The sequence below is a fragment of the Drosophila yakuba genome, chromosome 2L (assembly GCF_016746365.2).
Source record: "Drosophila yakuba strain Tai18E2 chromosome 2L, Prin_Dyak_Tai18E2_2.1, whole genome shotgun sequence".
NCBI classification, from domain to species: domain Eukaryota; kingdom Metazoa; phylum Arthropoda; class Insecta; order Diptera; family Drosophilidae; genus Drosophila; species Drosophila yakuba.
Window position 1 is genome coordinate 8,942,698 of NC_052527.2, and position 25,966 is coordinate 8,968,663.

Consider the following 25,966-nt stretch of genomic DNA (forward strand, 5'->3'; position numbering starts at 1 on the left):
GCGGCTTATTCGCGAGGTTGATCTTGCCACCAGAAAACCACGACTACAACGATCGTTTTTGTTTTCCTAACTATATAACTGCGAAATTTAATACCTCAGTAAATTGGTTTTTCCGAATCAAACGAATGCAGAGTTTATATACACTCTATCACAAATCGGGGAATTCCCTAAGTATACTGCAATCAACATTGCACAAATTCATTACGTCAGCATGTTCAGAACATGGACTCAATCAAAAGCGGCTTATCAGCCTTTTCTAGTATGTTTCACTGTTTTAATATTTCCGTCATTTATATCCCCCCTCCTTTTTATTGATTGAAAATGCTTAAACGATGTTAAGTAGTGTAATTTTCTTTATTGCAAGTGATAAGATTAAAATTATATTGATTAGACTATATACCCGAGGCGAAAGGGGTAGAGAAACAACCTTGAACTAGCTCCCTTCTGTCTCTTTTCAATTCTGGCCTGCAGTGGGGATTACTTTCGATAGGTGTGAAAGCTGCTCGGCAACAGATTAAAGATTGAGGTGCACAGGACGGGATCCTCGCTCTGCAAAACATCCTTCTTTTCAGAAATCCTCGCATCGAAAGCTTGGGCCACGTAGATGGGTATATCCTCGTTGGCAAACTCGCGTATGAACTGGCGACAAACGCCGCAAGGAGTGGTGAACACATCAGGTTCGTAGGCCAAAACGGCCCCTGCGGAAAATTCGGTGGCTCCCTCGCTTACGGCTTTGGTAACGGCCGTTCTCTCAGCACAAGAGCACGGCGTAAAGGCAGCGTTTTCCACATTACAGCCACTGAAGATCTGTCCGCCGTCCTTGGCCCGAAAAGCTGCCCCCACTTTGAAGCCACTATATGGAACGTATGCCCGCTGACGCACTTGGAAAGCAGCTGTCAGAAGTTCTTGAACCGACGGATCTGGAAGACGAAATAATAGACGACATGCAAAAGAATTAGACTTAGATCTTGTCAATAAGTAAATGTGGTATAATTTATAACATAATTTTTTTTAATGTTATAAAGAACACATTGAGGCAATATTGACGAGTTTGAAGGTATTTAAGGATGGCTTTATGATCAATCTCGAACAGTAATCTTACCCAGACTGCCGAAGGTCACAACCTCCTCATTCTTTTCCGGACGTGCGAAATTTTTGGTCAGATGTGTCATTATAGTTAAATTCTTTGGTCAATGGAGGAACGCCCCTTTTCTTAATTTTTGATTTATTTTTAGCAAGGTGAGTGCGTGGCTCGGTGTTTCTCCTTTGAACGTCCGCTGGCAAATGGACGGTTTGTGGTGACGGCGGCGCGCGAAGTTGGCTATGCTGATAGCACTCTCCGTCGTGTGGTGGTGACCGAAATAAACATTTGGCCAATTCGGAGCGTGAGAGAGAACTAGGTATTAGCCTGATAAGCAATGATCGCGGAGAGCAGTGAAAAACACAAACAGATGCCTTCTCTTGTATAAGCTATTCAATCAACAAATAACGAGGGGTGGGTTTACAGAAAATTACAAACTGGAAGTCACATAAACTATTGCACATAGATTGCACCCTGTCCGGTTGAGCTGGGCTCTTCTTTTCTATTTTCCGTTCGTGAAGCTGAAGCCGTTGGGCAGCAGTTGAAGAACGCTGGTGCAGAGCACCCTTAATGGAAGATTGGTCGGCTTGGCGGCGTACAGGGGGATGTCCTTGCCGTTGACGAACTCCGAGAGGAACTGCCGGCAGACGCCACAGGGCGTGGTAAATCCATTATCCTGCTGTGCCACCACTGCACAAGCCACAAAGTCGCGTTTGCCTTCACTAAAAAAAGAGGGATATTTTAGTTTATTATTTCCAAAGGCTTAATTACGGAAGGTAGTTATAAGAACTGGCTTATGCTTACGTTTTTTTCTACGAAACTTGAGCACAACAAAACATTACAGATTAGCATTCTTATTTGCAATACTGCTGTCAAGGGTTATCTCAATATTATTATTGTGACTAACGCTTAACATTCAGTATTCAAATATATACAGATCTCAAGCCATGCGTATGTGACCCCGAGAATATTGACCCACTGACCTGATGGCCTTGACGGCTGCAGTGCGCTCCGCACAAATGCAGGTGGCATACGCCCCGTTTTCAATGTTGCAACCGGAATATATGGTTCCATCGCTGGTCCTCAGGGCAGCGCCTACGGCAAAGTTACTGTACGGACAATAAGCCTGTTTCCTGGCTTCCGTGGCCGCCAGGATGAGCTCCTGAATCGAAGGATCTGCGGAAAGGACCACCAATTAGAATGACATGACAGTGTTACACGACTTCGTACCCAGGCTCTGGAACTCCCGTACATTGAGATCGTCTCTGGCACCATTGATAAACACCTGTGTCATGGCCAACGATTGTTAATGAATATTTCGCAATAGAAGTAGCAGCGCAGCCAGTAAACAGCACCAGTTCTCACTTCCACCGCAATGCCAAATGCTGCAACAGCTGTTCGCTGCAAGGGCGTAACCAAGGCTAAAGTTTAAGGGGTTTCGACAATGCTGTATTTCAAATGTTAAATCCTATTCCCATTACTAAATAAATACATAAATAAAGTACGAATTTGTTAAATTTTTTGAGGTTGAAAATTTCGTGCTACTAAATATTTACGGGGGGTGGAACCCCTATTCAGACGCCCCTGCCATACAACAATGTTTTCCAACACTGTCACTCTCCATGTAAATAAATACCCAGGTAGATGTTAGTGAACTGCGTTTGCTTTATGTTCTCCTTATCGTACAATTAAAGCCCAATCGGAATTGTTAGCGCCTGGTGTTGTGAGCATTACGAGCGGAAAGACCGTGAGTGACTGTTCTTGTGGTTTCCCCGCACAAATATCAACCTAATACAGTGTAATAATGTCGACAAACCCAAGACCGCAGCGGCAACAGTCGGAGGACGTTCAGATCTCGATGGGCGGTTCCGGAGGAGGAGCCGGCGATGGCGTGCCAGACAGACTGCCGCCTATCAGCGAAAAGGACCAGCGCTTCCCCTACTGCATCGTTTGGACGCCCATTCCGGTGCTCACCTGGCTGTTGCCCATGATCGGTCATATGGGCATTTGCACTTCGTCCGGGGTGATTCGTGACTTTGCGGGTGCCTACTTCGTATCGGAGGACAACATGGCGTTTGGACGACCCACGCGATACTTGAGGTTACATCCCAAGTACGTGGAGGGCGGCAGTTACGCCTGGGACGAGGCGGTCTCCAAAGCATCCGTGCTCTATGGCACCCGCATTCACAACATCTTCTGCGATAACTGCCACTCGCATGTGGCCACGGCACTTATCAACATGCGCTACAACAACAGCACCGGATGGAACATGATTATCCTTAGCATGTGGCTGTTTGTCTGCGGACGCTACGTTGGAATAGGGGGCTTTATCAAGACCTGGCTGCCGTTTGCCATTCTTCTGTCCATCTGCATTATTTTGGGCATCTATTTCTAATATCTAGTATGTCTACTTTATAGTTAAATGGTGTAGTTAAATATATTAAATCAAAAATAACTCTGAAGTGCAAATAAGTTTTATCAAATTTTATAAATTTATGGAAATATTAATTCACGGAAGAAATTAAGATAATTCAGATGGAACAGCTTATCTATGTACGTATTTTGTCCAATAAAGGATTCATTCATGTATATATATACTATTCGTAGTCCCACCATTGTAGATAATGCCTATTAGCCAATTAATATAATCATTCATTAATGGCTCAACACCTGTGAAAATACAGATTTTTGATTACTAGTGCCTAAGATAACGTTTATTCACTGGATACGTCCCAGTTAAATGCTTCTGATTGAGGTCTATAGTAACTACATATGGATATCGCTACAACTTAGTTTGGCATGTGGATGAACTTCAATTAATTCTCGACGGCACGGGTGACTTCTTCAGCCACTTCGAGCAGTTTCTTCCACTGCTTTACAGATAGGGAGATGCCCTTCTTGCCGGGCAGAGTTTCGCCGCCTTTTTCGTAGAACTCTCGAATGTCCACCATTTTGCGGCCGCGGAACTCATTGATTCGCACCTGGCGAAGCCCTTCCAGGGTCCAAGTGGTGGCGTTATCTCCGCCCGAATCTCGGCGAGCTGACTTTGGAGCTGCCGATTCCTTAGCCTTCTTGCTTGCCGGCTTGTTTCGCTGAAAGTTTTTTACTAGTTATACACAGTATTTTAGTATTTGTAGTTAACTTACATCATCTGGGCCGCTATCGCTGTCTGAGCCGGAATCGTGCTTCTTGTTTTTGGGCATCTTTATGGTATTTCCGTAAAACACAAGAAACAAAACGCAAATTGGCAATAATGCGGAAATATTCGCGCTAGTTATGCAGTGTTGCAAAACTTGTCGAAATAGCTGAGGAAGAAACAATTCCTTATCGATACATCGAATATTATCCATTAAAATAAAAGTTATTTAATTGGGCATCAAATTAATAGTATAGTAATGTTGCTAAGCTATTTTTATGACACCCAATGTTTTTCTAAATTTGAATTAAAATTTGTAGGATGTGCCAATCTATCGATAAATTATAACGTTGTGTTAGCAGCACACGCGTACTTTCGCACACTGCTCGACCGGCGTCACTTTAGAACGCGCATTTTTTTTGCAGACTTTTCATTTTGTAAAAAAGTCTCCTGGCGCCAACACACAGGCTTAGGAAAACCAATTTAATTAGGTTCATAAAGTGTAGATCTTATTTAATCTAGGTAGGTCACGAAAACACCTTGTAAACACAGCGACTAAAAGAAGTACTTGTATGTGTGTGTGTGTGTAAATGTGCAAATTCTTTTCTTTTTTTTTTCATCGTGTAAAGTAATTTAATAAAAACAAAATGGGCAAGAAAATCGACAACCCTGAGAGCTCGGTAAAAGGTTCCGACGGTGAGGAGGAGGAGGAGTACGCCGTGGAGAAGATCATCGACAGACGTGTGCGCAAGGGAAAGGTGTGTTATCCAAACCAGACATCCCACTATTTTTGGTCCTAAACGGCAATTTCCACCCGCAGGTGGAGTACTATCTCAAATGGAAGGGCTACCCGGAAACTGAGAACACCTGGGAGCCGGAGAACAATCTCGACTGCCAGGACCTTATCCAGCAGTACGAGGCGAGCCGCAAGGACGAGGTGAGTGCAGTACAGTGCGGTGCCAAGTACAGTTGTGCATTACATCTCATCTCGATCTGTAGGAAAAGTCAGCAGCCTCCAAAAAGGATCGTCCCAGCAGCAGCACCAAGGCCAAGGAAACTCCGGGACGCGCCAGCACTTCGGCGTCCACAGCAAGCAAGCGAAAGTCCGAAGAACCAACAGGTAGGCAACCCAACCCATCCTGAAAAACTAGAAAGTTTGCAAAGTGAGCTAGAGAATAGAGTGTACCTACAAATATTTTCTGTACACCAAGTTTTCATTTTGCCGCGCAAATTAGTACCTCACAATGAATAAAAGTAAACAGTTCCTACAGTATCCGTTGGCATTTAGTTTCCCCTTTCAAGAAAGCTGTAGTCACAGTTAAAATTCCATATCGCAAGCCTCTCTTGACGTCTTATCAACAACAACTAAAACAACAACACAAATGTTGTCCTCCACAAGAATAGCGTACGCAAGAAAAATATGGTCTTACTCTTGCAATTAAGATTCAAAGATTTCAATTTATAGTGTACTCAATGAGGTTTAATAATGTTGAATTATAAGCTAGTTTTCATAATTTATAATAGCGCACTGTATTTATTATTATTATTTATTTTGTTTTATTCATTTAGCGCCCGCTGGCAACAAATCAAAACGTACCACAGAAGCAGAGCAGGACACCATTCCCGTTTCAGGATCTACCGGATTCGATCGCGGCCTGGAGGCCGAGAAGATCCTGGGTGCCTCCGACAATAATGGCCGCCTGACATTCCTCATCCAGTTCAAAGGCGTGGACCAGGCAGAAATGGTGCCGTCCTCTGTGGCCAATCAAAAAATCCCGCAGATGGTAATCCACTTCTACGAGGAACGCCTATCCTGGTACTCGGATAATGAGGATTAAACATTGCGGTACAGTTGCATCATCGAACGAGCGAATAAGAACGCTTTTACATTTAACGAAAAAACAACCACTTAGAATTATAGCCCCTTGCAGGCGCTTACAAAATCCCCCACAACTCTTGAAGCATCGGACTAAATTTATTATGCTGTCCAGCGTCAGTGTTTGTATTTATCACAACCATTTTCAATGAATAAACAAAACCTTTGTTCTGCCGGAGCCTCTATAAGTAACTTATATTCCGGTATTTTTGGTCGACGATCAGGATATGATGCGAATATGCTGACCATATGGTATGCAGACCATACGCGAAACAAATGTAAGGGCGGGATTTTCTGACCATAGCAATCTGGGATTGTTGTTTTTTGTTCCGTCCACATTGTGTGCAGGTAGAAGAAAGCGTTTACGGCCCCTTGAAGAATCTTTGTTTTCTATCTGTGCGTGTGTATGAAATTTCACAAGAATCCTGACTATATGTTTATTAGTTCGTTTTTAAGCCGGATATATTATTAATCAATTATTTAACAGTTTGTTGGCAACATTGCATTCCGAGTTCTCTAGGACATTACCGCAGCAGGACCAGTGTCGCCTCCCTGGATGTCCAGCATGTCCATGACCACAGCCACTATATCCAGGCATGCGACCCTCACACGAGCACATGACGTTCCGGTTGCCCTTTCCGGAACAGAAGGAGCAGCAGTGGTAGATGCCCGTATGCGGCCGAACCTGACGCGCCTGAAAGGTGAAAGGACCTCCCTTGATGGGCCTGTCGTTAATGGTGATTGTAAGAATCAATGTGCCCTGGGCATCCGGAGTAAAGGAGATGTTGTAGGTGCCATCCCGATTGTCCGACACCTCCACGGGTAGGAACTTGGAGCTCGAGTCCTTGTACTTGAGCATGCAGTTGATCTCCAGGCCACCGTGGCAGAGGGAAACCCCATCCGCATCTCTAGAGTGCAGCAGAAGATCTGCTTTTTTGTGGAGGCGCAGCTGCGAAAATCCCTCCCATTCCAAGGTGCATAAACCAGGCTCCACCACCTGCATGGTGATGATGCCATAGAGAGGGATATCCCGCTGGTCCCTCGTCGACGGAGCGCGGATTTTTGGGAGGAAGTGAAGCGAGTCGGATATCTGGAAAATGCAATGTACATTCTAAAACTAAATGCTTTAAACGAACAAATGGGTAACCTACCTTGGGATCCACGGGTGGTTTGAATTGCTGACAGTACTCCAAACGCCTTAGAAGTATAGTCACATAACTTAGAATCTCCACATCGGCACCAATCTCGCACAGTTCTTGGCTGAACCTTACCGCATCCATGGCCTGCTGAGTGCGTTTCTCTAGAGGACGACGTTAGATAACTAGATCTTTAATCAAATGAAAAATGTCTTACCCAAATCAAGTTGCTGCTTGAGAACCACCTCCACTTTGGACTCCCTGGCTCTGCTGATTTGCTGGAGCAGAGTCTTGCGATGGACTGCCAGGGCCTCCATGTACTGCTGCATATACCGCTCCACTTGACTCTGGATGTCATCACACCTGTCGTTGATTCCGCGCGCTATGGCATTCAACCTTTCGATGGAGTGCTCCGCATACTGACAGAGGGGACGCGTTTGATCTGTAGCTTCTTTGAGCAGTTTTCCTTGATGTCCAATTGCCCGGGATATGGTCTCATGTCGATGACCTTTGTGGAGGAGCACCAAACAGTCGGTGCAGGCCAGTTGCCGGCATTGGCTGCAGAATGCCTTTAGTTCGAAGTTGGTATGAATTCCACATCGTAGCACTAGTTTACTACTGTCTCCCAATCCCATCTGCTGTTGCTTTTGCTTTCTGGCGCGTCTGAGCTCCAGGATGCTTCTCATACGGTGGCTTGCGGTGCTCCTTTGCCTCTCGTGTGCCTCCTTGCACAAGGTGCACAGGTTTAAAGTGCAGCTAATGCAGTGGTAAGTGGCCTGGAAGAGATTAAGGAACTTTAGACTGCATTCAAATCACTTAATGACTGCATCCCTCTTACGCTGATCTCCTCTGTGCAAAGGGAACACCAAACCCTGGAGATCACATCCTCCCCAGCCTGTAGTCGCAAGGCCTCTATGCGTCTCACCAGCAAATAGTTCTGTGGCAGCTGACGAACTCCTCCAATCGGGAGATCCGTGGGATAGGTGCAGGTATGGCAGCGGATGCAGCGGGTGGATACCTCGCTCGCAAAGCTTCCGGTGAATCGGGTGCCGATGGAACTGGTCGATCGCTTTCCTTCACTTTTAGACTATTTGAATGAAGTAGCGAAGCACAGAATATAATCTCCTTTTTTAAAGTCATTCGTACGTTTCTTGCATTCTTACCCTAATCACCAGGCGATCCATGGACTTCTTCCTTCTCAAAGTAAAACTGGCTCCTCGCTGCCTGGCGGGTGATACTGTCGCAGTAAGCTCCGCACTAGATCCACCCATCTCCGATCTTAAACTATAGTTCGAGGGCTCCTCGCTGCGGGCTTGATCCTGTTCCCATATGGATTCGTCCTTGAAGTTCTCGCTGACCAGACATTGGAGACAAAAGGAATGCAAGCAGTGCAGTGTCCTGGGATCAGTGTAAACATCCATGCAGATGCCGCACTTGAGATCATCTGTGAAGATTATAGGGTTCTCGGAAGGAGTACTGGGTCTCAGAGTAATGCTGGGTGATGGTGAAACGGGGGGTGAGATTGCGGGAGATCGGGTGGGACTCCTGGTCAGTGGTGATGGTGCATCGAAGACCTCTGGTCTTGGAGACATTGCAAGCAAAAGTTGAGGTAGCATCTGTACCTGTGGTTGAGCAGTATCTGGAGTTGGGGGAGACACCCTCAACTCCGGAGAAGCCTTCAGGCTGAGTAGCCTTTTGGGATGCAGTTGCTCCTTCGCTTTTATGGGGTGTGCCACCGTAGCATTGCTGGCCTGGCTGCTGCTACTACTTTGTACGGAAACGGAGGAGGCCCCGCTGAGTATGTTATCGAGTAGGGATTCCGGGGAAGTAGAGCTACCGCCTCCAGCCAAGCTGCTAGTGGGCTCACTGCCACTGTCCCTATCCTGCACTCCGAATTCCACACTGGACAACCCTGTCCCTGATGTCCCTGCTTGGACACCATTCGACAAACCCAACGTCCTCGACCTTCGGATGGAGCTCTTTGGTGCTAAGCCCGGTAGCTTAGGCACTGAGGGTAGTTGTATTTTCGAATTAGCTTCGCTCTTTGGGGCAATGCTGAAGGTAAAAAGCTGTGGTGCTGATTTGCGACGCACTGCGTCTGGTAAGGGAGCTGTTTGCAGATTATTCTGCGGAGTCTGCGAGTTCTTTCGTAGTGAAATCTTGGCAGAACTCAACTTAATCTTAAGTTTTCCTAGGGATGCACTAGGTGGCACAACTGGAGGAGGAGGTGGGCTTGGGACCACCGCTTCCAACTCCCCGCGGATGCGTTCGTAATCCATTAACTGGCCACTCTTGTTCCCGATGCTCGTTTTTCGCTTGAATGCGATTTTCGAGCGATTTTCCCTGCTCATGGTTCCAGATTATGCAATCCTGCCGCTCGGACAACGCATTCGTGGCAATCTGGTGCACTACCCAGTGTTCCCGTTGCAATTGGGACTGAAACTGAGACTGGGTCTCGGACTTGGTTGCTGCCTAATCCAATTACATTCCTCATTGGAAACACACGGCACAGTGCGAGTGGAGAGGTGGCAAAAGTCTGACACTGACAATTGTGCAATTATCTGTTGTGGTTGCTCATTCCAAATAGTTCTGTCATGAAAACCTGTCACTTGCTATTGTCTTTTCAGATTTTCTGAATCCAGAAAAGAGCGGCTTTCATAGAGGGACAGATCCATTGGAGTAACCAAAGTGAAAGTGGCGTGAAAGGGACATTTCTCCTTACCAGTAACCCCCAAAAACCCATGGACTAAAGCTCTAGGTGGACTCGATATCGCCAGTGAATTCAGTATTTGTAGGTAAATTAAAGACCTATTATTTCTTTTAAAAAAGGAGTGTCCCATTCACTTTTTATTTTAAAAGGGGCAATGGAAAACGTCCGCTTTTCTCGGATTGGTAGGATATCAATAAGTAGTTGTATTTTCGCATTTAAAATATTCGATGTGATGTATTATAATATTAATATCACAGAAAATGCTTAAGAGTGGCTCAAAAACCATAAAGCAATATCAACATTTAATTCGTCATATTTACATATGAGATCTTAAAATAAGTCCTATAAAAGTTGTTTAAAAACAGCGGATAAAAACACTTGTGTATTTTTTCATCTGCTCCAAAGTTCCGTTAATAGCTCCATTAGCTGATCGAATGGTCAAGTAACCACTTGCTTTGACATAATACGTTGAAGATTACAAAAGCCACGGAAGCTTTCTCTCACACCTCTTACTCTCGCCAAAACCCCCACACACTTACAACGCTCGCTCTTTTACTTTCTCTCTCGCTCTGGGAAGATAAATGGGTGGGAGAGGGAGCTTTTCGAGCACAAGGGGTATATTATGTTCATGTAACAGATAATGCCCGCTATCCAGAAAATATCCTATGTATTCCCAATTACTAAAATAAGTAAATATTTCATACTGTATTTAATTAATTTATTTTCATTATAATTTTATACCTTCTGTTCCGATTCCCCAGTAGTTGTTCCTATCTTTTATATTAGATAGTGGGTATATTTTGGTCGGTACTCTTCACTCTAGCTGTCCCACATGTTTGTGTCAAGCAGCTGGCCCAGTGGCTTTTATTTTCGACCCGCTCGTAGACATCAGTTGCAGTTCGGAAGCGGAATCGGTTGATGTTGTTGCTTCGATTCGGACGTGGAATATTTCGCTCTCGCATTTTCGACTTCAAAGAATCGTCAAAAGCGCACAGAACAGACCTAAACAACTTTTCGTTACGTTTTCGAGTTTTGATTTAATGTGTTGTGTTGTGCTGGTTCCATGTAATTAACGCTGTACGTTTATAGAACCCATTTCCAAACCGATGGAAATACACGGAATCCGTTGAACCTTTGTGCCACAAGAAAATTTTCATTACGTTTTGCGGTATTTGTTGGTAGTTTGCTGTTTCTGGCTGTTTATCGTGCGTTTGCTTTGTTGTTGATTTCCGTGAGGGACGCGCAATATTCCATTCACCTCCGCTGCTCCAGTTCTGAAAACCACCCCCCACCAACCATCGTAAAGGCCATCGTTTGCCGGTCCCCAACAATATGGAAGCGGTACGTATTCGCACCTTACGCCGGTCCCAAACATTCAGTGCTACATACTTAGGAACTTGGGAGCGGGGCACCCGGCATCTGGGTTACAAAGTCCAAGTCCAGGGCGATAATGCTGCTCGAGATATTGCGTAAAACGGTTGCAGTCTCTTCTCTGAGATTCGATCAGTTCCGATTGATAATTGATAATTCAGTCAATGAACCGAAATCGCAGACGAAAAATGAGTATTTTATGCAAAACGTTGTCTACATCGTCAGCTATGAACTAAAAAAGTAAAAGTGAATTCGCAAATCCAAAATTGGCACATTTAATGAATAACAAGACATTTATAATCTAGAAAACCAAAGCTGGATAAATGCCAAAGTCTCCAGAACGAGTTATTTTGTAAAATTCGCTCTTGATAACGATGCGTATACATATTATTTAATTTTTTTTTTTGCCATTTTTATGCGGTTGCTAAACTTGTTAAATAAATAATACATTGGGAAATGGGTTAAAGTCTGTGCCCCATTGAGATTGGCCAGTCCGTTTTGATTTAATATTTGATGAATAATAAGCAGGCACCTGCTGATAAGACCTGGTTCCCATAAGCCCACATGGTGAATTCTAGATGAAGGGACTAAAGTCCCACTTTTAATAATATGATTAAGCCATGGCATTTTAAACGGGCGAAATAAACAGTTTCAAAGAATATAAAAATGTATTGTGGGCTAATATATAAACAAAGCGAGATAATTGTTATTAGCATGGATTTGTTAAGTTTTTATTCTTGGCTTTTAAGCAAGTCTTCTGCGGTTCGAGACAGTTTGTGCTCTAATAGCATTTTATGACCCATTTAAGACAAACTAAAGCAATTACAAGTATATGGCCACAATCTCAGACGATGATTATCACACACTTGTTCATACAAAGAAAACAAAATACGATTCTGAATCTCAGATCCACCTGATATAGAGTGGCACTACCAAGCAAAATCACAAGAAACTTTAAACTAGATCCGTAACATAGACACAGAACCCTTATTGCAATAATCATATAATAATCAAAAACTGAACATAAATGTACAATTCTCATTAGGTTGGAAAAAAGGGCATGGAAAACTACAGATTTGGCAGTGTGGACTATGCGGTTTTCCTGGGCATGATCGTATTATCCACCGGCACGGGAATCTATTTCGGGTGCATCAAGTGAGTGACCTTTAAACAAATCCTAGGAATATTGCCAAACGATTGCTCTAATTACAGGAAGAGCAAGGTGAAGCTCGAGGAGGCGGAACCCACCCTGCCGACCACCACGCCACAGAGGCGAAAACACGATTTCGGATCGGAGAAGATGAGCGAGTATCTGCTCGGGTCACGCAATCTGAAAGTTTTCCCTGTTGCCATGAGTCTGATAGCCAGGTAGAGTGCACGATATTACCGCCCCCTAACATCCCTGTAATCTGTTCCCTTTTATTTGCAGCTACATATCGGGCGTTACCATACTGGGCACTACCTCTGAAATCTACAATTATGGCACGCAATATTGGTTTATAGCCATCGCAATAGTGCTCCAAGGCATTGCCGTCTCCTACGTGTACATACCAGTATTCTCAGCTCTTCAAGTAGGCTCTTCCTATGAGGTACGACGAGACTCGTAAATTTTAGAAACAGATTTATTAATTTACAATCCAATGAGTCGAGAAGCTTATGGTTACAGTAGAAGTAATAACGTCCAAACCATAACTAAAAATGGAAATTGGGCTTTACCTGAAATATTCATAATTTTTTAACTAGCTCAACAACGAAATACTTACAATTTCTTTCAACGGCGAGTTAGTTAAACTAAGAGATAGACGATAGACAAGTTTGTCTCTATCGGTTGATAAGAATGACAAACTTTCTAAGTTTCCGTCTTCCCCCTTTCACTCTGTCATTTGTTTCCAATCAATGAACGGAGGACGTAGTGAACACTTTAATTAACTGGGAATCGGAGACCACCCTCAAGTGGAATTTCTTGGACTTTGCACTCGCCCACTTGTTGCGACTTTTTTCTGTATGCCAGGGGTTCGATATGATTAATTGCAATGTGTTTTGCCGCCACTTGACAATTGTGTTGAGCAATTCGTTTTCGTTTTTGGTCTTTATGACTGACGTTAGTTTTAAAATCCTACAAGCAAGTCATATAAATAATGAAGTAATTAATCTTGCTTTTAGTACTTGGAGATGCGCTTTCATTCGGTGGTACGAAGTATTGCATCCTTCATGTTTATCCTCGATGAGGTAAGTCAAAGTTCAAGTTCGGACTACTATGTTTTATTAATCGTCGTTCCAACCTTAGATTCTGTTTCTGCCTTTCATTGTGTATGTACCAGCTATAGCTCTGAATCAGGGTAAGCGGCGTTTTAAAATTGTTTCAAATACACCTCTAATCTCTCGATAATCCTGCAGTATCGGGCATTAATCTCCATGTGATTGCAGTGGTAATTGTGGTCGTGTGTGTTTTTTACACATTTGTCGTAAGTTTTTAAGAGTGTTTCTTACTTTTGTGTTCATACTAATTTCGTATAAATGACATATTCTAGGGAGGAATCAAAGCAGTGGTCCACACAGATGCTTGGCAGGTTCTGGTCATGTTCCTGTCCGTTCTTGCGGTGGCTATTTTGGCCACTGTCTATGCAAATGGCTTGAATGTCCTTTTTGATGATGCTGCCAAAGGTGGCCGATTGATCTTTAACAATACAAACCCATCCCCTTATGTGCGGCACACTGTCTGGAGTGTTCTCATCGGGGGATTCTCTTACTGGACCTCATTCAACGCCGTCAACCAGACCATGGTTCAGCGATACATGTCACTTCCATCGCTGAAAAAGGCTCGTGCTTCCATGGCTATTTTTACAATTGGTGTCGCTGCCTTCGTCTCTGTTTGTTGTTATGTGGGACTGCTGATCTATGAGATGTACAAAGATTGTGACCCTCTTAGTGCGGGACTAATTACGGTAAGTAAATGATATATACCTTTTTTAACGTTGCTTAATTTTATATCTTTGCAGCACGACGATCAACTATTGCCGCTCTTTGTCGTCCAGAGTGTGGGTCACATCTATGGTATGTCTGGTTTGTTTATAGCTGGAATATTTGGAGCAGCCTTAAGCTCCCTTTCTGTGGTTCTAAACTCAACTTCCTTGGTAATCCTGGAGGATATAGTTCGCGGCTGCTTCAAGATGCAACCAAGTGAAAGAGCCTCAACCATTCTGGTCAAGTCAACTGTTATAGTTCTTGGCTTGGTGGCCCTCTCACTGGTCTTTGTCCTGGAACAACTGAGTGGAATCTTGAGCATTTGCACTTCAATGACGGCCATTGCAGCTGGAACCACTTTTGGCCTCTTTACCCTGGGAATGCTCGTTCCCTGGGCCAATACTGTAGGCACTGCAGTGGGCGGAATTGCAAGTGCTCTGCTCGCCGGTTGGATATCTTTTGGTACGCAGTTTAGCATTGCAGCTGGTGAATTGAATTCTCAAAAGCTTCCCGTATCCGTGGAAGGATGTGTGGGCAATGTAACCCTTCGGGAAAATATATGGGTAGATGAGGAGCAAGTTTTTCCACTGTACCGACTCTCCTACCACTGGATAAATCCCATTGGCGTGGCCACAGTCATAGTGGTCGGTGCACTAGTCTCCCTTGTGACCAAACCCACAAATATGAAAACTCTAGACCCGGATTTAATATCACCAGTGATTCACAGGTAATTATTGTAGGCGTTCGTTAAACCTCTGTTATAATATCAATACCTTCTTTTAGATTCCTTCCAAAAGAGTGCTTTAGTGGTCGCAATCTCCATGCGCAGGCGCACAAAAACCTCCTAAACGTCTCTTAAAAATAGACGCACCTTAAATTCCTGTGCCAAACTAAATGGAATTGATCGAGAAATCGTGGTCCTATATCTGTGGCATTGAATTCCACACCCTGTTTTGTTAGCATAGTTTGTAGTAGTAGTTGCTTTGTGGTAGTTACCTTATAGATAGCCTAGACTAGTACAATGCGATCCAGCTATTGGAAGACACAAACCGAAGTACAGGAACCTATGAATCTGCATCTCAAAATCCCGAGTGCACAATCATTAGCGTAATATAATTATTGAATTATAATATAGCTTTATTTAATTGTTCTGTTTGTATCTGTTCTTCACTTTCCAGCCTTTGTTCAAGCATTATTTTTTGGCATTTTCGATTTGTAGTCAGCAGACTGTGTCTCATTATGTATTCCGTTTGACTTTACAAGCATAATGTCTGTGATAAATTCAATAAATAGATCATACATACATCCGAATTTTGTACACCTAGAATATAGTTAAGCGATTGCAAAGCAGCAGGAATGATATGACCTCTGTTTGGATCTGGGATCTGAGTCTGGAATCTGGCGTAACTAGTCTAAACTAAGCCCCAATTAGGCGTAAATCACAAAAGAGGATGTGCCTTGTATAGGCATGCTTGTACATACTAATTAACCTTCCGGTGATCTGCAGCCGACGACTGTCTTCTTCTTTGGATGCACTTTCGCAGCTGGAACCCGATGACAATGAGACAAAGAATGCCAGCACTCAGATAGCTATTGAAGACAAACTGCTGCGGCAACATTTTGCACTTGGAAACCACATAGTCATCAGGGGTTATCGTAGCCTAAAAGCAGCAGTTTGTTAGTACATGTTCGGAGGGCTTATAAGAACAATCATAAGAACAAATATAATACCCACCAGCATAAAGCTGGGATTGACTTTGTTTCGCCAGCTGAAGGAGGCCACCGTGTACTCATCGATTCCCAGCCTATTTACACTGTGACAGAAATGATGTGAATGGCCGGCGAATGCCAGTCTAGGCTTGAGCAGCTCTCCCAGCATATCCGTGGCATCCTTGGAGAGCACATGAAACCGCTCTCGAAACGCCTCGATGTACGGAGCATCGTGTTCCTCGCACATGGTATCCGAGATGCGGTATGTGGGGAAGTGCTGCAATATAATTGGCTGGCTGTATGGATGCCGCCTGGTGCGGGCGCACTCCGCCTCTAGCGGGTACTTCATGCAGTGCAATGTCCGTGAAATGTTTTTCAACTGATCCTCGGCCTGGGTGCAAAACATGCAGCCATCGGCTTCCATAGCCATCGAGTTGATCACCACAAAATGGATCTGCTTAATGGTGTACAAATTAACCGAGGAGTTGTTTAGATAGCTCTCGAAGCGCGACATAAAGAAAGGATGCATTCTGGAAAACACACATGAGCGCGGATAAATAAATAGTTGAGAATGTATTTTCAATGAGTCCTTATGACTTACTTGTAATGGAAGCCCACGTCATGATTTCCCGCAACACTGATGAGCGGAATTCCCGGTGGTAGGTGAAACATCTTCAGGTAGCGCCACACATACTCCTGGAACTGCTTGTCGCTGACCATGTCGCCCTCATCGAACAAGTCGCCCAGGACGAAGACCACGTCCGGCTGGAACAGACGTGAGGCAGCCTGAAAGGCCCGCGTCATGTGCCACTCCCGGTAAAGCTTGTCCAGCCAGTGGCCACGATGAGGTCCTAGGAGATGCGGATCCGCCAGAATCATTGCCCTAAGCGGATCGTCCACATACTTCTTGCGCTTTATCTCCGGCCACTTGCACTTTTGCAGCACCACAAAGTCCGCCACATACTCGCAGAAGATCAGGGCGCACAGCACGATCACAAAACATGCGTAAAGAAATCGCATTTCAGGATTTCGCACCGGCTTAAAAAATAATAACAAATTTATTCTAGAGCTGAAAAACCGTCTACGATAGTATCGATCAAAACGGGTGTACTACTCGATATACATTTACTATACTTGACAAATCAAACAGTGCGTCAAGCGGCTGCAAGTCAACTAACAAATAGGCGTACAATTCAAATTTATATTCATCCAATTGTACATTGTACAAATTTTTAATTTAGTACACATATGCAATGATTTTTCAACAAGAAAGCAACTTCACTTGCAAAAAAATATTGAGTAGCTATAAGCTGAACGAAATACGTTAGAAGATAAGTTCACAGAATGACACATAGGTGGCGGTACTATTCTGTACTAATATCAGTTTGATTGGTAAGAATTTTTTATTTGGAATAGGTATTGTGCATTGCATGCTGCTTATAAGCTAACTAAAAGAGATCGTAAAAGTAGTTCAGGCCTTGGCCCAGTTCCCAGATTGAAATGCCAGTGCCCAATTCCTGGGCGAGCTTTATTCGCTCGTTTATGGAATAGAGAGTGGGGTAAAAGACAATGTGGCGGCCGTCATCGTTTCTGAAAGTTAACCAAATATATAGTCTTCGCCTTATACTCCTGCAATAAAAAACTCACTTGATTTCAAAGAAATTTTCCACATCCCGCTCATCGTAAGTAAGGTGCTTCTTTACATGCCTAACCAGGTCCAAGTACTGGGAGAAGGTGATGGGTCCACCTCCATCGGGCGTGTAATCATTGCCGTACATATTTAGTCCCAACAGAATTTTAGCCCGCTTTGCCGCCATATCAGTGCAACCTTCTGGAGCTATTGTCTCCACAGCCTTACGGACGAAATATAATGGTGCATTTGCTCCGGGACGCTGAACACTGGAGAAGTCGTAAGTCATCAGGGAGAACGCGTATATGTGCTTGAACAGCTTGTCCATGTGCTTTTCTCCGAAAAGGTGGCCCGTTTCCTTGCGGAATGGAGGAATGACCAGAATAAGCCGCAGCTGTTGCTTCTGGAGTTCTTTGGCTAAATTATATATAAAATATTGTATTATTAAAAATAAGCCAAGGGTAGCAACCCATTAAACGCACCCATTTGCAGAACCAGAGTGTACAGAATTTTGTCATCTATGCGTCCAGCTAGCTGGGACCAAACCTCCAGGACTAGTCCATCAAAGCCATTATCCTTACAGCACTTAATCAGCACGTCGTTGACTTTCGTCCTCTCCTGGGCGTCGCTAAGCAAGAGCTTAATGTCCCTATCAGTGAAGTGATCGAATATAAAACGGGGAAACACTAAAATCCAAGAAACGTGAGTATAGATTAACAAAGGCGTAAATCATTTAGCAGCACCTTTAACTGTTCTCTGATTGTGCACCAGTTTACCCTTCCTCCGGACATCGGTAACCCAGCCCGCATCGATGTCATGGGTGCCAGCTACGGCATAACGATCTCCCTGCTTCACAATCTGCAGCCAAACTGGTGATATGATGTCGAACTTTTTGGCGAAGATCTTGGCCACATCATAGCCATGCGAGTTCCACTACAAGCAAAGTAAACGATAGATTACTACACACTCACAAAAAGTGGGAGTACGTTCTCTGCTTACTGGAGTTACATAGCCCAAGGTGGTGCCGTTGAAGCGACGCAATCCCGTATCCTTGAAGTACCCTCGATGATTGCTCACAATGTCCTTGGCCAGGGGCTCGGGACTTACCAATCCCAGATCGAAAACATCTTGGTCTTGCGGACCGCCACGCAGAGCACTCTCCTTAGTCTTGCTCTTTGATTTGTGGCTGTCCGGGGCGAGGGTGCCTTGGACAGAGGTCAGCAGGAGAAGCAGGACAGCGAGGAGGAGCAGGAGCGCATTAGGCGCACGCATTTCGACAGGAGGACAATCAGGACCACAGCATAAATCGCACAAAAACAAATCACATACAAAAAAAAAGCCGGCAGCAAAGTGACCATAGCGTAAAAAATTACTCTAAAAGGCAAAGGCAATCACCTAGTCAAAATGGTCACCCTGAATAAGTTATTTAACGTGTTTTACGAACATCATTTAAAATTAGATTTGATATATAGATATTGGCTTCAAATTATAAACTCCGAAAAATGTCAACTTCAAAACATTACCATAGATTATATTGTTTTTGAAATATGTGCTTCCGATTTAAATTACCCGCTCAGCTTTTATCGATTGGTCTCCACAATCGATTTTAGCTCACAGCATTGCCGGATCGCAACGAAAAGCTGCTCAGCTGTTAGAAGCGTTTGACTTTTTTTTGACTTTGATACATTTTCTTAAGCGCAATTGCAATATAATTTGCAATTGCTTTAGGAACAATGCGCGATGTGCCGAAATCGTAAGCATTAAAGCCTCGAAAATGATCACAGATTAATGGAAAGCATTTTCCAACTTCCAGTCTCGGTCTCTCGGTCACAACTCCAGGCGGCAGTTCGGGTGCTCCGGACACTGGACGCCACAACAGCTTGGAGGAGATCAATCTGGACCAGTTCCTGAAGACGTCCAACTATGAGGACACAGTGAAGCAGCTGGACATCTACTATGGCATCGGTGAGGATTTATATAACCTTGGAGTCGTCTGTGGGGCGATCAATTAAGCACCAATTGACGGCGTCTATTAATAAGCATCGCACATCGCAAATGTCGACGCCCCACACTTGATTGTAAACAGAATCGTTTGTTTATTTGCATAGCCAATTAGCCGCGATAACCGTGTGAATCTAACACTTTCTCTTTAAAGTCAAGCGTCAACTGCTGCGCTACCAGAGTCCGATCACCGGTTTATTTCCCGTGATGAGCACCGACCAGGTGGTGGGATCCGTGCGGGACAGTGTGTATTGCGCATCCGCCGTGTGGAGCTTGTACCAGGCCTACAGGCGAATTGATGACGACCGCGGAAAGTCCTACGAACTGGGCCAGAGCACTGTGAAGTGCATGCGAGGCATTTTGGAGTGCTGGGTAAAGCAGGCTTCGCGGGTGGAGCTCTTTAAGCAGCGCCAGTCCAATCAGCACGCCCTGCACAGCAAGTTCCAGCTGCACACCGGAGAGAAGATCTATCCGGATGAGTTTTACAATCACCTGCAGATCGATTGCGTGAGTGCTAGAGTATTTCTTATCACAGAATTTTAAAATGCAATGACTCTACTCCCCTAGGTTTCCCTCTATCTGCTGTTCCTTGTCCAGATGATAACCTCTGGCCTGCAGATCATTTACACCCACGACGAGGTGGCCTTTGTCCAGAATCTTGTGTACTATGTGGAGCGCGCCTATCGTACGCCCGACTTTGGCATGTGGGAGCGAGGCTCCAAATATAACAATGGCACCCCAGAGATCCATGCCTCCTCCATTGGCATGGCCAAGTCCGCCTTGGAGGCCATTAACGGATGCAATCTGTTCGGCGAGAAAGGAGCTTCGTGGAGCGTTGTCTATGTGGATATTGATGCCCACAACCGTAATCGCAGTATTTTCGAAACCATGCTGCCCAGAGAATCGAGCTCAAAGGTTGAGTTTTATTATTTTATTTGTAGTTCCCAACCTTTAATTTGAGTTTGTACTTTTAGGGAGTTGATGCTTCACTGCTTCTCACCCTTTCCTTCCCAGCCTTTGCCTCGCATGAGGACCGCCTGGTGGAGCAGACCAAACAAAATGTTGTGAATCGATTGCGCTGCAAAATGGGATTCAAGCGCTTCACCCGTGATGGATTCCTCAGTAAAAACGAGGACAAATCACGACGCTATTATCACTCTGGCGAGCTAAAGGAATTTGAAGGCCTGGAATGTGAATGGCCGCTCTTTTTCATAGCCATGATTATCGATGGCGTGTTTAAGAATAACAATGAACAAATCGAAGAGTTCCAAAACGATCTGAGGCGCTGTTTGCGTACGGACGTCAATGGAGATCCTGTGGTGACCATGTACTATGCGCCGGATGGAGATGGCTCCTACATGCGTGCTCCATCGCAATCGCTGTTCCTCTGGGGACAGTCCTTCTTTATCATAGCCCAGCTGCTGACCGCCGGACTCCTACACATCAATGAATTAGATCCAATCCGCCGCTACTTGCCAAGCTATAATCGGCCCAGAAGGGCGGGTCGCTATTCGGCTTTCCAGGTGAGTTGGAATCCTGATACTTGCAGGGTACTAAACGCTATGAAGTGTTTTCTGAAATTGTAAACCAATGGCAAAGCATTTTGTTTTACCTCAAAAAGACATTTCATAGCGTCGGTTTATAAGGGTTCCTAAATGCTTATCTGGGAGTTTTCGCTTCTGCCGCCGCTGCCGCTGATGAGTTTTGTGTGTCTGCCGTGTGTGTCTGCGTTCGATCTCAATTGGAATACTTTACACATAAGTTGTTTTTTTGCCTAAGTACATTATGTGGGTTTAGTTTATAATTGGCTCTTGATACTTAATTCTGTCTACATCTATTCATTCTTTACTACCAACCACTACCAAATACTACTGCTACCACACGTCTATATATCCAAAATGATCAAAATCACACCCCAAATTGTATAATAATTGGTTTTGTAAAAACAGGGCAAAGCTATTGACGAAAAACACAAAGTAAGTAGATGTCCTGCTGTACGAAAATATTTTATTGATTTCCAAATTCAAAATTATCTAAAACCTAAATTATACGTATGTGTACAAACTAAATTTTGCTTTTTAGACCACAGACACATTTGCACAAAAGATCACCTAGTTTACATTGTGGCTTTTAATGTTCGGCAAGACACACTGATCGAAAATATATAACTATGACACGCTTTACGATCAAATCACACACCTACACTATAGAAATGATTATTTGCTTATTTTCAGTATGAATTATTATTTCTGTATTCCCGTTTTATTTGTATATAGTGAACAAATTCTTTTTGGTATCTAAATCAAAAGTTTTCTCTCTGCTCTTTTCGGTTTCTTTTCCTCCTTATATACCTATCAATATACTGCATAATTTGTTTAAAAACGAACATAAACACACGCTCTATAGGCTAAACCGGGCACTGTAAGTAATTGTCACCAGACTTTTGGGTTTATTTACGTAGTTTGCAGTTCCTAATTCATGTTATTAACCAAATGGCCGCAGAAGCTTGATTTGGCTTGATGTTTCAATGGTGCTAACACTGGGATTTAGCCTTAATATGTTCAAAATATTGATCACGCCTTCCAAAGTGCAATGCATTCTTAATTGCAAATGTTTTTCGGGGCAGCGATTCAAAATAAAATGCCAAGAGACAGCAGCTTTGCTTGAGCCCTTAGAAAATGTTAACTACTAATTAATTTGCCATTGCTAAATATCCATATGCTCCTCTACTAAAAATTCCGCATTATGCATAAAGAAACCACGCATACCTATAATATTGGATGACAAAAAGGTAATTTTTGGGTTGAAATTTTGGGACTTCACTGGCTTGATTTTGATTAGGAACACGAATCGGCAAAAAGATATATAAATCGGAACTATCCTAAAGTCTTCAAATCGGTATTTACTTCAAAATGCATACCAAATTTATTAATGGGGGTTTCAAATTGTAAGATATTACAAAGTTCTAATACTGGCTTGGCATGTTTATATCCTCCAACTTTTACTTAAACTCTCCCAAATCCCGCACTTGTACCCCTCTGCTAGTATTTCCTCGATCCTTCCTTCAATTTACGTTTACCTTTGTGTGTTTTTGCATTTTGGCATCTGGCTAGTCCAAATTTTCTTGTCAAGTGATTAAAACCCAAGAATATTGAATTGGCCTCATGCATCCTAACATGTTTTATAGTCAAAGGATAGGTGCTCCTTCTAATTATACCTCGGTGATCCTTACAGGGCACTGCCACTGATCTTGTGGTGCAGATTGTCCTGATTGCCGAGTCCATGCGACTGCAGGCTATGATGGCCACCTATGGCATTCAAACACAGACGCCACATGAGGTAAGTTCGTATTTTTTCAAACTACTAGACAGCATATTTAACAATTTTTTTGAACAGGTCGAACCTGTGCAAATTTGGAGCTCCACCGAGCTCATAAAAGTATATCAACATCTCGGTGTCAACAATAAGGTTGGCCTTTCTGGTCGTCCATCCAGACCTGTGGGTTCTTTGGGCACCAGCAAGGTGTATCGCATCTGTGGCATGACCGTCCTCTGCTACCCACTTATCTTTGAGGTCTCCGACTTTTATCTCTACCGGGACATGGCTCTACTAATTGATGACATCAAGACAGAGCTGCAGTTTGTGGGCAAGTACTGGCGATTATCGGGCAGACCAACAGTTTGCCTGCTTATCCGGGAGGAGCATATGCGGGATCCGCAATTCAAGGAGATGCTTGACCTGCTGGCCATGCTCAAAAAGGGCTACTGCGATGGCATGAAAGTTCGCATCGGTCGTCTACAGAATCTGATTAGCAGCTCGTGCATCGAGCATCTTGACTTTATGAACCAAAGCGATCTGACCGACAACGAGAATGCTTTCTCGCAGATAAACCATGAGTACATTGGCTACCAATCGTTAACAGATGTGCCCAAAGCTCTGACATATGTGGAGGAAAAGATTTCCGTTGCGGTTAGTACTTCTAGTTGTAATAATATTAAAGATGAACATTTCTTATTAAACTTTTTATATTCCAGCACTTCGACACCAAACCCACGCCGGATATCATCAACGCACTACGTAGCACGGATTCAATTTACTGTTTGTGCCAATTGTGGGGTATTATTCTCAACCGCGAGGGTCCTCACTTTGAGGTAAACGGTCTGAACGTAAACACGGCTTTAACGCAGCTTTACCACCGAGCTGGTTCCCTGCGCTACTGGCGTGCCGTGCGATACTGCTCTTCCCTTCTTCACCACATTGTGGACTCTATTAGTCCATTTATCACCACTGTGTTGGTGAATGGCAAGGAACTCACAGTGGGCATCATTGGCCAGAAGGAGACAGTGTTCGATAAGCCCATGACGCCGGCGGAGATTCAAAATGTCATGTACACGAGTGTCCAACCATACGACGTCATCCAGGCGGTGTTGCAGCAGGAAGTGGTTCTGTATTGTGGCCGATTAATAGCCACCAATCCATCCATGTTCCGTGGAATACTAAAAATTCGCATTGGTTGGGTGCTGGAGGCCATGCGAATCTATTTACAAATCTCAGGACAACAGAGCATTGATGTGGACAATCTTTCGCCCTTCCAAGTCCGCATACTTCTTCAGAAAGTTTTAACTGTCAGCGAATGGGCTGTAGAAGAAAAGTAAGTAATCAATTACTCGTTCTTAGGGCAACATTTAAATATATTTTTATTTATCAGGCTTACTACCCTACAACGTCGTCAACTGGAAGGATGCTTGTGCCGTGTGCCAAAACATTTTTATAACAAAATCTGGGAAATCCTTCAGCGAACCCCTCAGGGAATTCTTACCCAGGGACATCATTTGCCAGCCACGCCCACACTAACCAACATGAGCCGCGGCGAGTTGACCTTTAATCTGCTAGTCGAGGAAACTCTGATTTGCATTGACCGCCCAGAGAGGCGTCAGATAACCGTGGAGCTTCTGTGCATTGTGGCCACCATTCTTAATCGGTAAAAAAATACCAAAATAATCGGGATATTTGATTTTCTTTTAACGTATCAAATTATTACCTCTTGTTGCAGTAATCCCGAGCTGCACTTCAAACAAGCTCTCGACTTGGATGGCATCTTGGCGGAAGCGTTTGCAATGTACTGCAAGGACAACAACATACAGCATCAACCAAAGCCGGAGCATGAGCAGACCAAAAATGAGGATCTCAAAGCTTTCTATTCGTTGCCATATTCCGAGACTACGGGTTATTTGGCTCGCGCCGCAGTCAACAAGGTTTTGCAGGGTGGCATCTTCTCCACCAATGAAGAGGATGTTCAGCTCGACGGCGATCGTTTGCACGACGACAACTGTAAGGTATCCTAAGCAGAGGAACGCTGGATCTAGATTATGTACATAGCACAGTTTTCACATATCTTCGTTGCACTGACCCACCATTAGCTCGAATGTTGTAGCTATTTTATTCTGTTATTCTTATTTAACTTGTCTCTCTCTGTGTCCCTCGCCGTTCGTCTAGTTCTTAATTAAATGTTATGTATATTTTGTTGCAATAATCGAAGGTGTTACATGGCCGAGTGTTTGATTAGTTAATAGGTCAATAACACTGGGGGAGGAAACCCAAGCAACTGGGCCCTAACCTCGCTTAAGACAAGCCGTATTGATTTTCGCCTCGACTTATGTCACCTACCCGTGGCTATAAAAGCTCTTGACCAATTCCTCACTCGGTTTACTAGACCAGCAGTCGTCGCATTTGAACACCACACCATGCGCGCTCCAGAGTGGATGAGCAATGAAATGGCGCGCCTCACATCAAGGCTGGAGCGCTACAAGCCAACGGGCAGTGGATACAACCGCATCCAGTCGATTCGACTGTCCAAAAGCGTTACCCAAATGCTGAACAATCCTATGCCTCCGGCACCAGCCGCTGCCACCGCCAGATCGCAGCCGGAGAGCTCCTTCACAACGCCGCGACGGCGCGGTGTCCTAAGTCGCAGTCAATCGGAATGGGAGGAGGTGTATCCTGCCGTCAAGTTCATTAGTCAGGGAAGCAGCGAGAGTGAGATGAGTGAGGAAAACGAACTGCGGTTCACCCACTATAGAAACTGTGCCACGCGTATTCCCTGAGTGGATATACCATCATTAATCATTTTTGATAATCTATAAATTTGTATCAGAATTAAGTAAGAACAATAAAACAACAAATAGCCTAAAAACAATATACGAAATTTTTTCATTGGCACAAGCCTTTTGGAATCCAAATTTTTATAATCAGGAGAGGGGTTTGGGGGCTTTTTCGCCATAAGTTGGCCAAAATGGCCATACGGACGGACAGATCAAGAATATATATGTATATACATTATATGGTCGGAAA

General features: G+C 44.0%; 11 protein-coding genes and 1 long non-coding RNA gene across 21 annotated transcripts; 5 read left to right on the forward strand and 7 right to left on the reverse strand.

The window, feature by feature from the left end:
* Positions 1-335: 335 nt before the first annotated feature.
* On the reverse strand, positions 336-1,305 carry LOC6527675 (cytidine deaminase). Its single transcript, XM_002088725.4, has 2 exons — positions 1,103-1,305; positions 336-920 (listed from the first exon to the last, which is right to left on the reverse strand). The coding sequence occupies exons 1-2, from the start codon at positions 1,170-1,172 to the stop codon at positions 478-480; spliced, it is 513 nt and encodes a 170-aa protein (XP_002088761.1). The 5' UTR covers positions 1,173-1,305; the 3' UTR covers positions 336-477.
* Positions 1,306-1,452: 147 nt separating this feature from the next.
* On the reverse strand, positions 1,453-2,581 carry LOC6527674 (cytidine deaminase). Its single transcript, XM_002088724.3, has 3 exons — positions 2,312-2,581; positions 2,065-2,257; positions 1,453-1,803 (listed from the first exon to the last, which is right to left on the reverse strand). The coding sequence occupies exons 1-3, from the start codon at positions 2,373-2,375 to the stop codon at positions 1,584-1,586; spliced, it is 477 nt and encodes a 158-aa protein (XP_002088760.1). The 5' UTR covers positions 2,376-2,581; the 3' UTR covers positions 1,453-1,583.
* A 103-nt stretch (positions 2,582-2,684) lies between these two features.
* LOC6527673 (transmembrane protein 222) lies at positions 2,685-3,670 on the forward strand. Of its 2 annotated transcripts, none has more exons than XM_002088723.4 (2): positions 2,685-2,828; positions 2,903-3,670. In XM_002088723.4, exon 2 carries the CDS (start codon positions 2,940-2,942, stop codon positions 3,474-3,476), a length of 537 nt encoding a protein of 178 aa, XP_002088759.2. In that variant the 5' UTR covers positions 2,685-2,828; positions 2,903-2,939; the 3' UTR covers positions 3,477-3,670. The 2 variants fall into 2 exon arrangements, with proteins under 2 accessions (XP_002088759.2, XP_015053053.1); XM_015197567.3 differs by having other exon boundaries at positions 2,706-2,828; positions 2,879-3,670.
* A 96-nt stretch (positions 3,671-3,766) lies between these two features.
* LOC6527672 (RNA polymerase II transcriptional coactivator) lies at positions 3,767-4,386 on the reverse strand. Its single transcript, XM_002088722.3, has 2 exons — positions 4,228-4,386; positions 3,767-4,173 (listed from the first exon to the last, which is right to left on the reverse strand). The coding sequence occupies exons 1-2, from the start codon at positions 4,282-4,284 to the stop codon at positions 3,898-3,900; spliced, it is 333 nt and encodes a 110-aa protein (XP_002088758.1). The 5' UTR covers positions 4,285-4,386; the 3' UTR covers positions 3,767-3,897.
* Positions 4,387-4,584: 198 nt separating this feature from the next.
* Positions 4,585-6,271, forward strand: LOC6527671 (heterochromatin protein 1). Its single transcript, XM_002088721.4, has 5 exons — positions 4,585-4,739; positions 4,847-4,975; positions 5,038-5,154; positions 5,217-5,337; positions 5,787-6,271. The coding sequence occupies exons 2-5, from the start codon at positions 4,865-4,867 to the stop codon at positions 6,053-6,055; spliced, it is 618 nt and encodes a 205-aa protein (XP_002088757.1). The 5' UTR covers positions 4,585-4,739; positions 4,847-4,864; the 3' UTR covers positions 6,056-6,271.
* Positions 6,272-6,516: 245 nt separating this feature from the next.
* Positions 6,517-10,738, reverse strand: LOC6527670 (tripartite motif-containing protein 45). The gene is made up of 5 exons (XM_002088720.4): positions 8,393-10,738; positions 8,068-8,316; positions 7,447-8,005; positions 7,245-7,393; positions 6,517-7,183 (listed from the first exon to the last, which is right to left on the reverse strand). Exons 1-5 carry the CDS (start codon positions 9,578-9,580, stop codon positions 6,566-6,568), a joined length of 2,763 nt encoding a protein of 920 aa, XP_002088756.1. The 5' UTR covers positions 9,581-10,738; the 3' UTR covers positions 6,517-6,565.
* A 122-nt stretch (positions 10,739-10,860) lies between these two features.
* LOC6527669 (sodium-coupled monocarboxylate transporter 2) lies at positions 10,861-15,585 on the forward strand. Its single transcript, XM_002088719.4, has 10 exons — positions 10,861-11,280; positions 12,356-12,465; positions 12,523-12,678; positions 12,740-12,899; positions 13,474-13,539; positions 13,598-13,649; positions 13,708-13,775; positions 13,842-14,255; positions 14,310-15,001; positions 15,058-15,585. The coding sequence occupies exons 1-10, from the start codon at positions 11,272-11,274 to the stop codon at positions 15,131-15,133; spliced, it is 1,803 nt and encodes a 600-aa protein (XP_002088755.1). The 5' UTR covers positions 10,861-11,271; the 3' UTR covers positions 15,134-15,585.
* LOC26535730 lies at positions 12,915-13,467 on the reverse strand. Its single transcript, XR_001454357.2, has 2 exons — positions 13,074-13,467; positions 12,915-13,002 (listed from the first exon to the last, which is right to left on the reverse strand). It is a non-coding gene; the product is annotated as an uncharacterized LOC26535730 (long non-coding RNA).
* LOC6527668 (metallophosphoesterase 1 homolog) lies at positions 15,390-17,085 on the reverse strand. Of its 2 annotated transcripts, XM_015198295.3 has the most exons (4): positions 16,586-17,085; positions 16,010-16,514; positions 15,757-15,935; positions 15,390-15,691 (listed from the first exon to the last, which is right to left on the reverse strand). In XM_015198295.3, the coding sequence occupies exons 1-4, from the start codon at positions 17,002-17,004 to the stop codon at positions 15,682-15,684; spliced, it is 1,113 nt and encodes a 370-aa protein (XP_015053781.1). In that variant the 5' UTR covers positions 17,005-17,085; the 3' UTR covers positions 15,390-15,681. The 2 variants fall into 2 exon arrangements, with proteins under 2 accessions (XP_015053781.1, XP_002088754.1); XM_002088718.4 differs by having other exon boundaries at positions 15,390-15,935; positions 16,586-17,084.
* Positions 17,086-17,368: 283 nt separating this feature from the next.
* Positions 17,369-18,971, reverse strand: LOC6527667 (chitinase domain-containing protein 1). Of its 2 annotated transcripts, none has more exons than XM_039371741.2 (5): positions 18,614-18,971; positions 18,386-18,547; positions 18,097-18,316; positions 17,632-18,031; positions 17,369-17,574 (listed from the first exon to the last, which is right to left on the reverse strand). In XM_039371741.2, exons 1-5 carry the CDS (start codon positions 18,884-18,886, stop codon positions 17,433-17,435), a joined length of 1,197 nt encoding a protein of 398 aa, XP_039227675.1. In that variant the 5' UTR covers positions 18,887-18,971; the 3' UTR covers positions 17,369-17,432. The 2 variants fall into 2 exon arrangements, with proteins under 2 accessions (XP_039227675.1, XP_002088753.1); XM_002088717.4 differs by having other exon boundaries at positions 18,097-18,300; positions 18,358-18,547; positions 18,614-18,967.
* Positions 18,972-19,220: 249 nt separating this feature from the next.
* LOC6527666 (probable phosphorylase b kinase regulatory subunit beta) lies at positions 19,221-25,148 on the forward strand. Of its 7 annotated transcripts, XM_039371736.1 has the most exons (13): positions 19,221-19,367; positions 19,428-19,579; positions 19,770-20,122; positions 20,183-20,530; positions 20,590-21,138; positions 21,565-21,591; positions 22,022-22,036; positions 22,371-22,406; positions 22,850-22,954; positions 23,012-23,584; positions 23,650-24,266; positions 24,324-24,596; positions 24,669-25,148. In XM_039371736.1, exons 1-13 carry the CDS (start codon positions 19,348-19,350, stop codon positions 24,958-24,960), a joined length of 3,360 nt encoding a protein of 1,119 aa, XP_039227670.1. In that variant the 5' UTR covers positions 19,221-19,347; the 3' UTR covers positions 24,961-25,148. The 7 variants fall into 7 exon arrangements, with proteins under 7 accessions (XP_039227670.1, XP_039227672.1, XP_039227671.1 ...); XM_039371738.1 differs by lacking the exon at positions 22,371-22,406; XM_039371737.1 differs by lacking the exon at positions 21,565-21,591.
* Positions 25,149-25,287: 139 nt separating this feature from the next.
* Positions 25,288-25,813, forward strand: LOC6527665. Its single transcript, XM_002088715.4, has one exon. The coding sequence runs from the start codon at positions 25,360-25,362 to the stop codon at positions 25,717-25,719; it is 360 nt and encodes a 119-aa protein (XP_002088751.1). The 5' UTR covers positions 25,288-25,359; the 3' UTR covers positions 25,720-25,813.
* Positions 25,814-25,966: the final 153 nt, after the last annotated feature.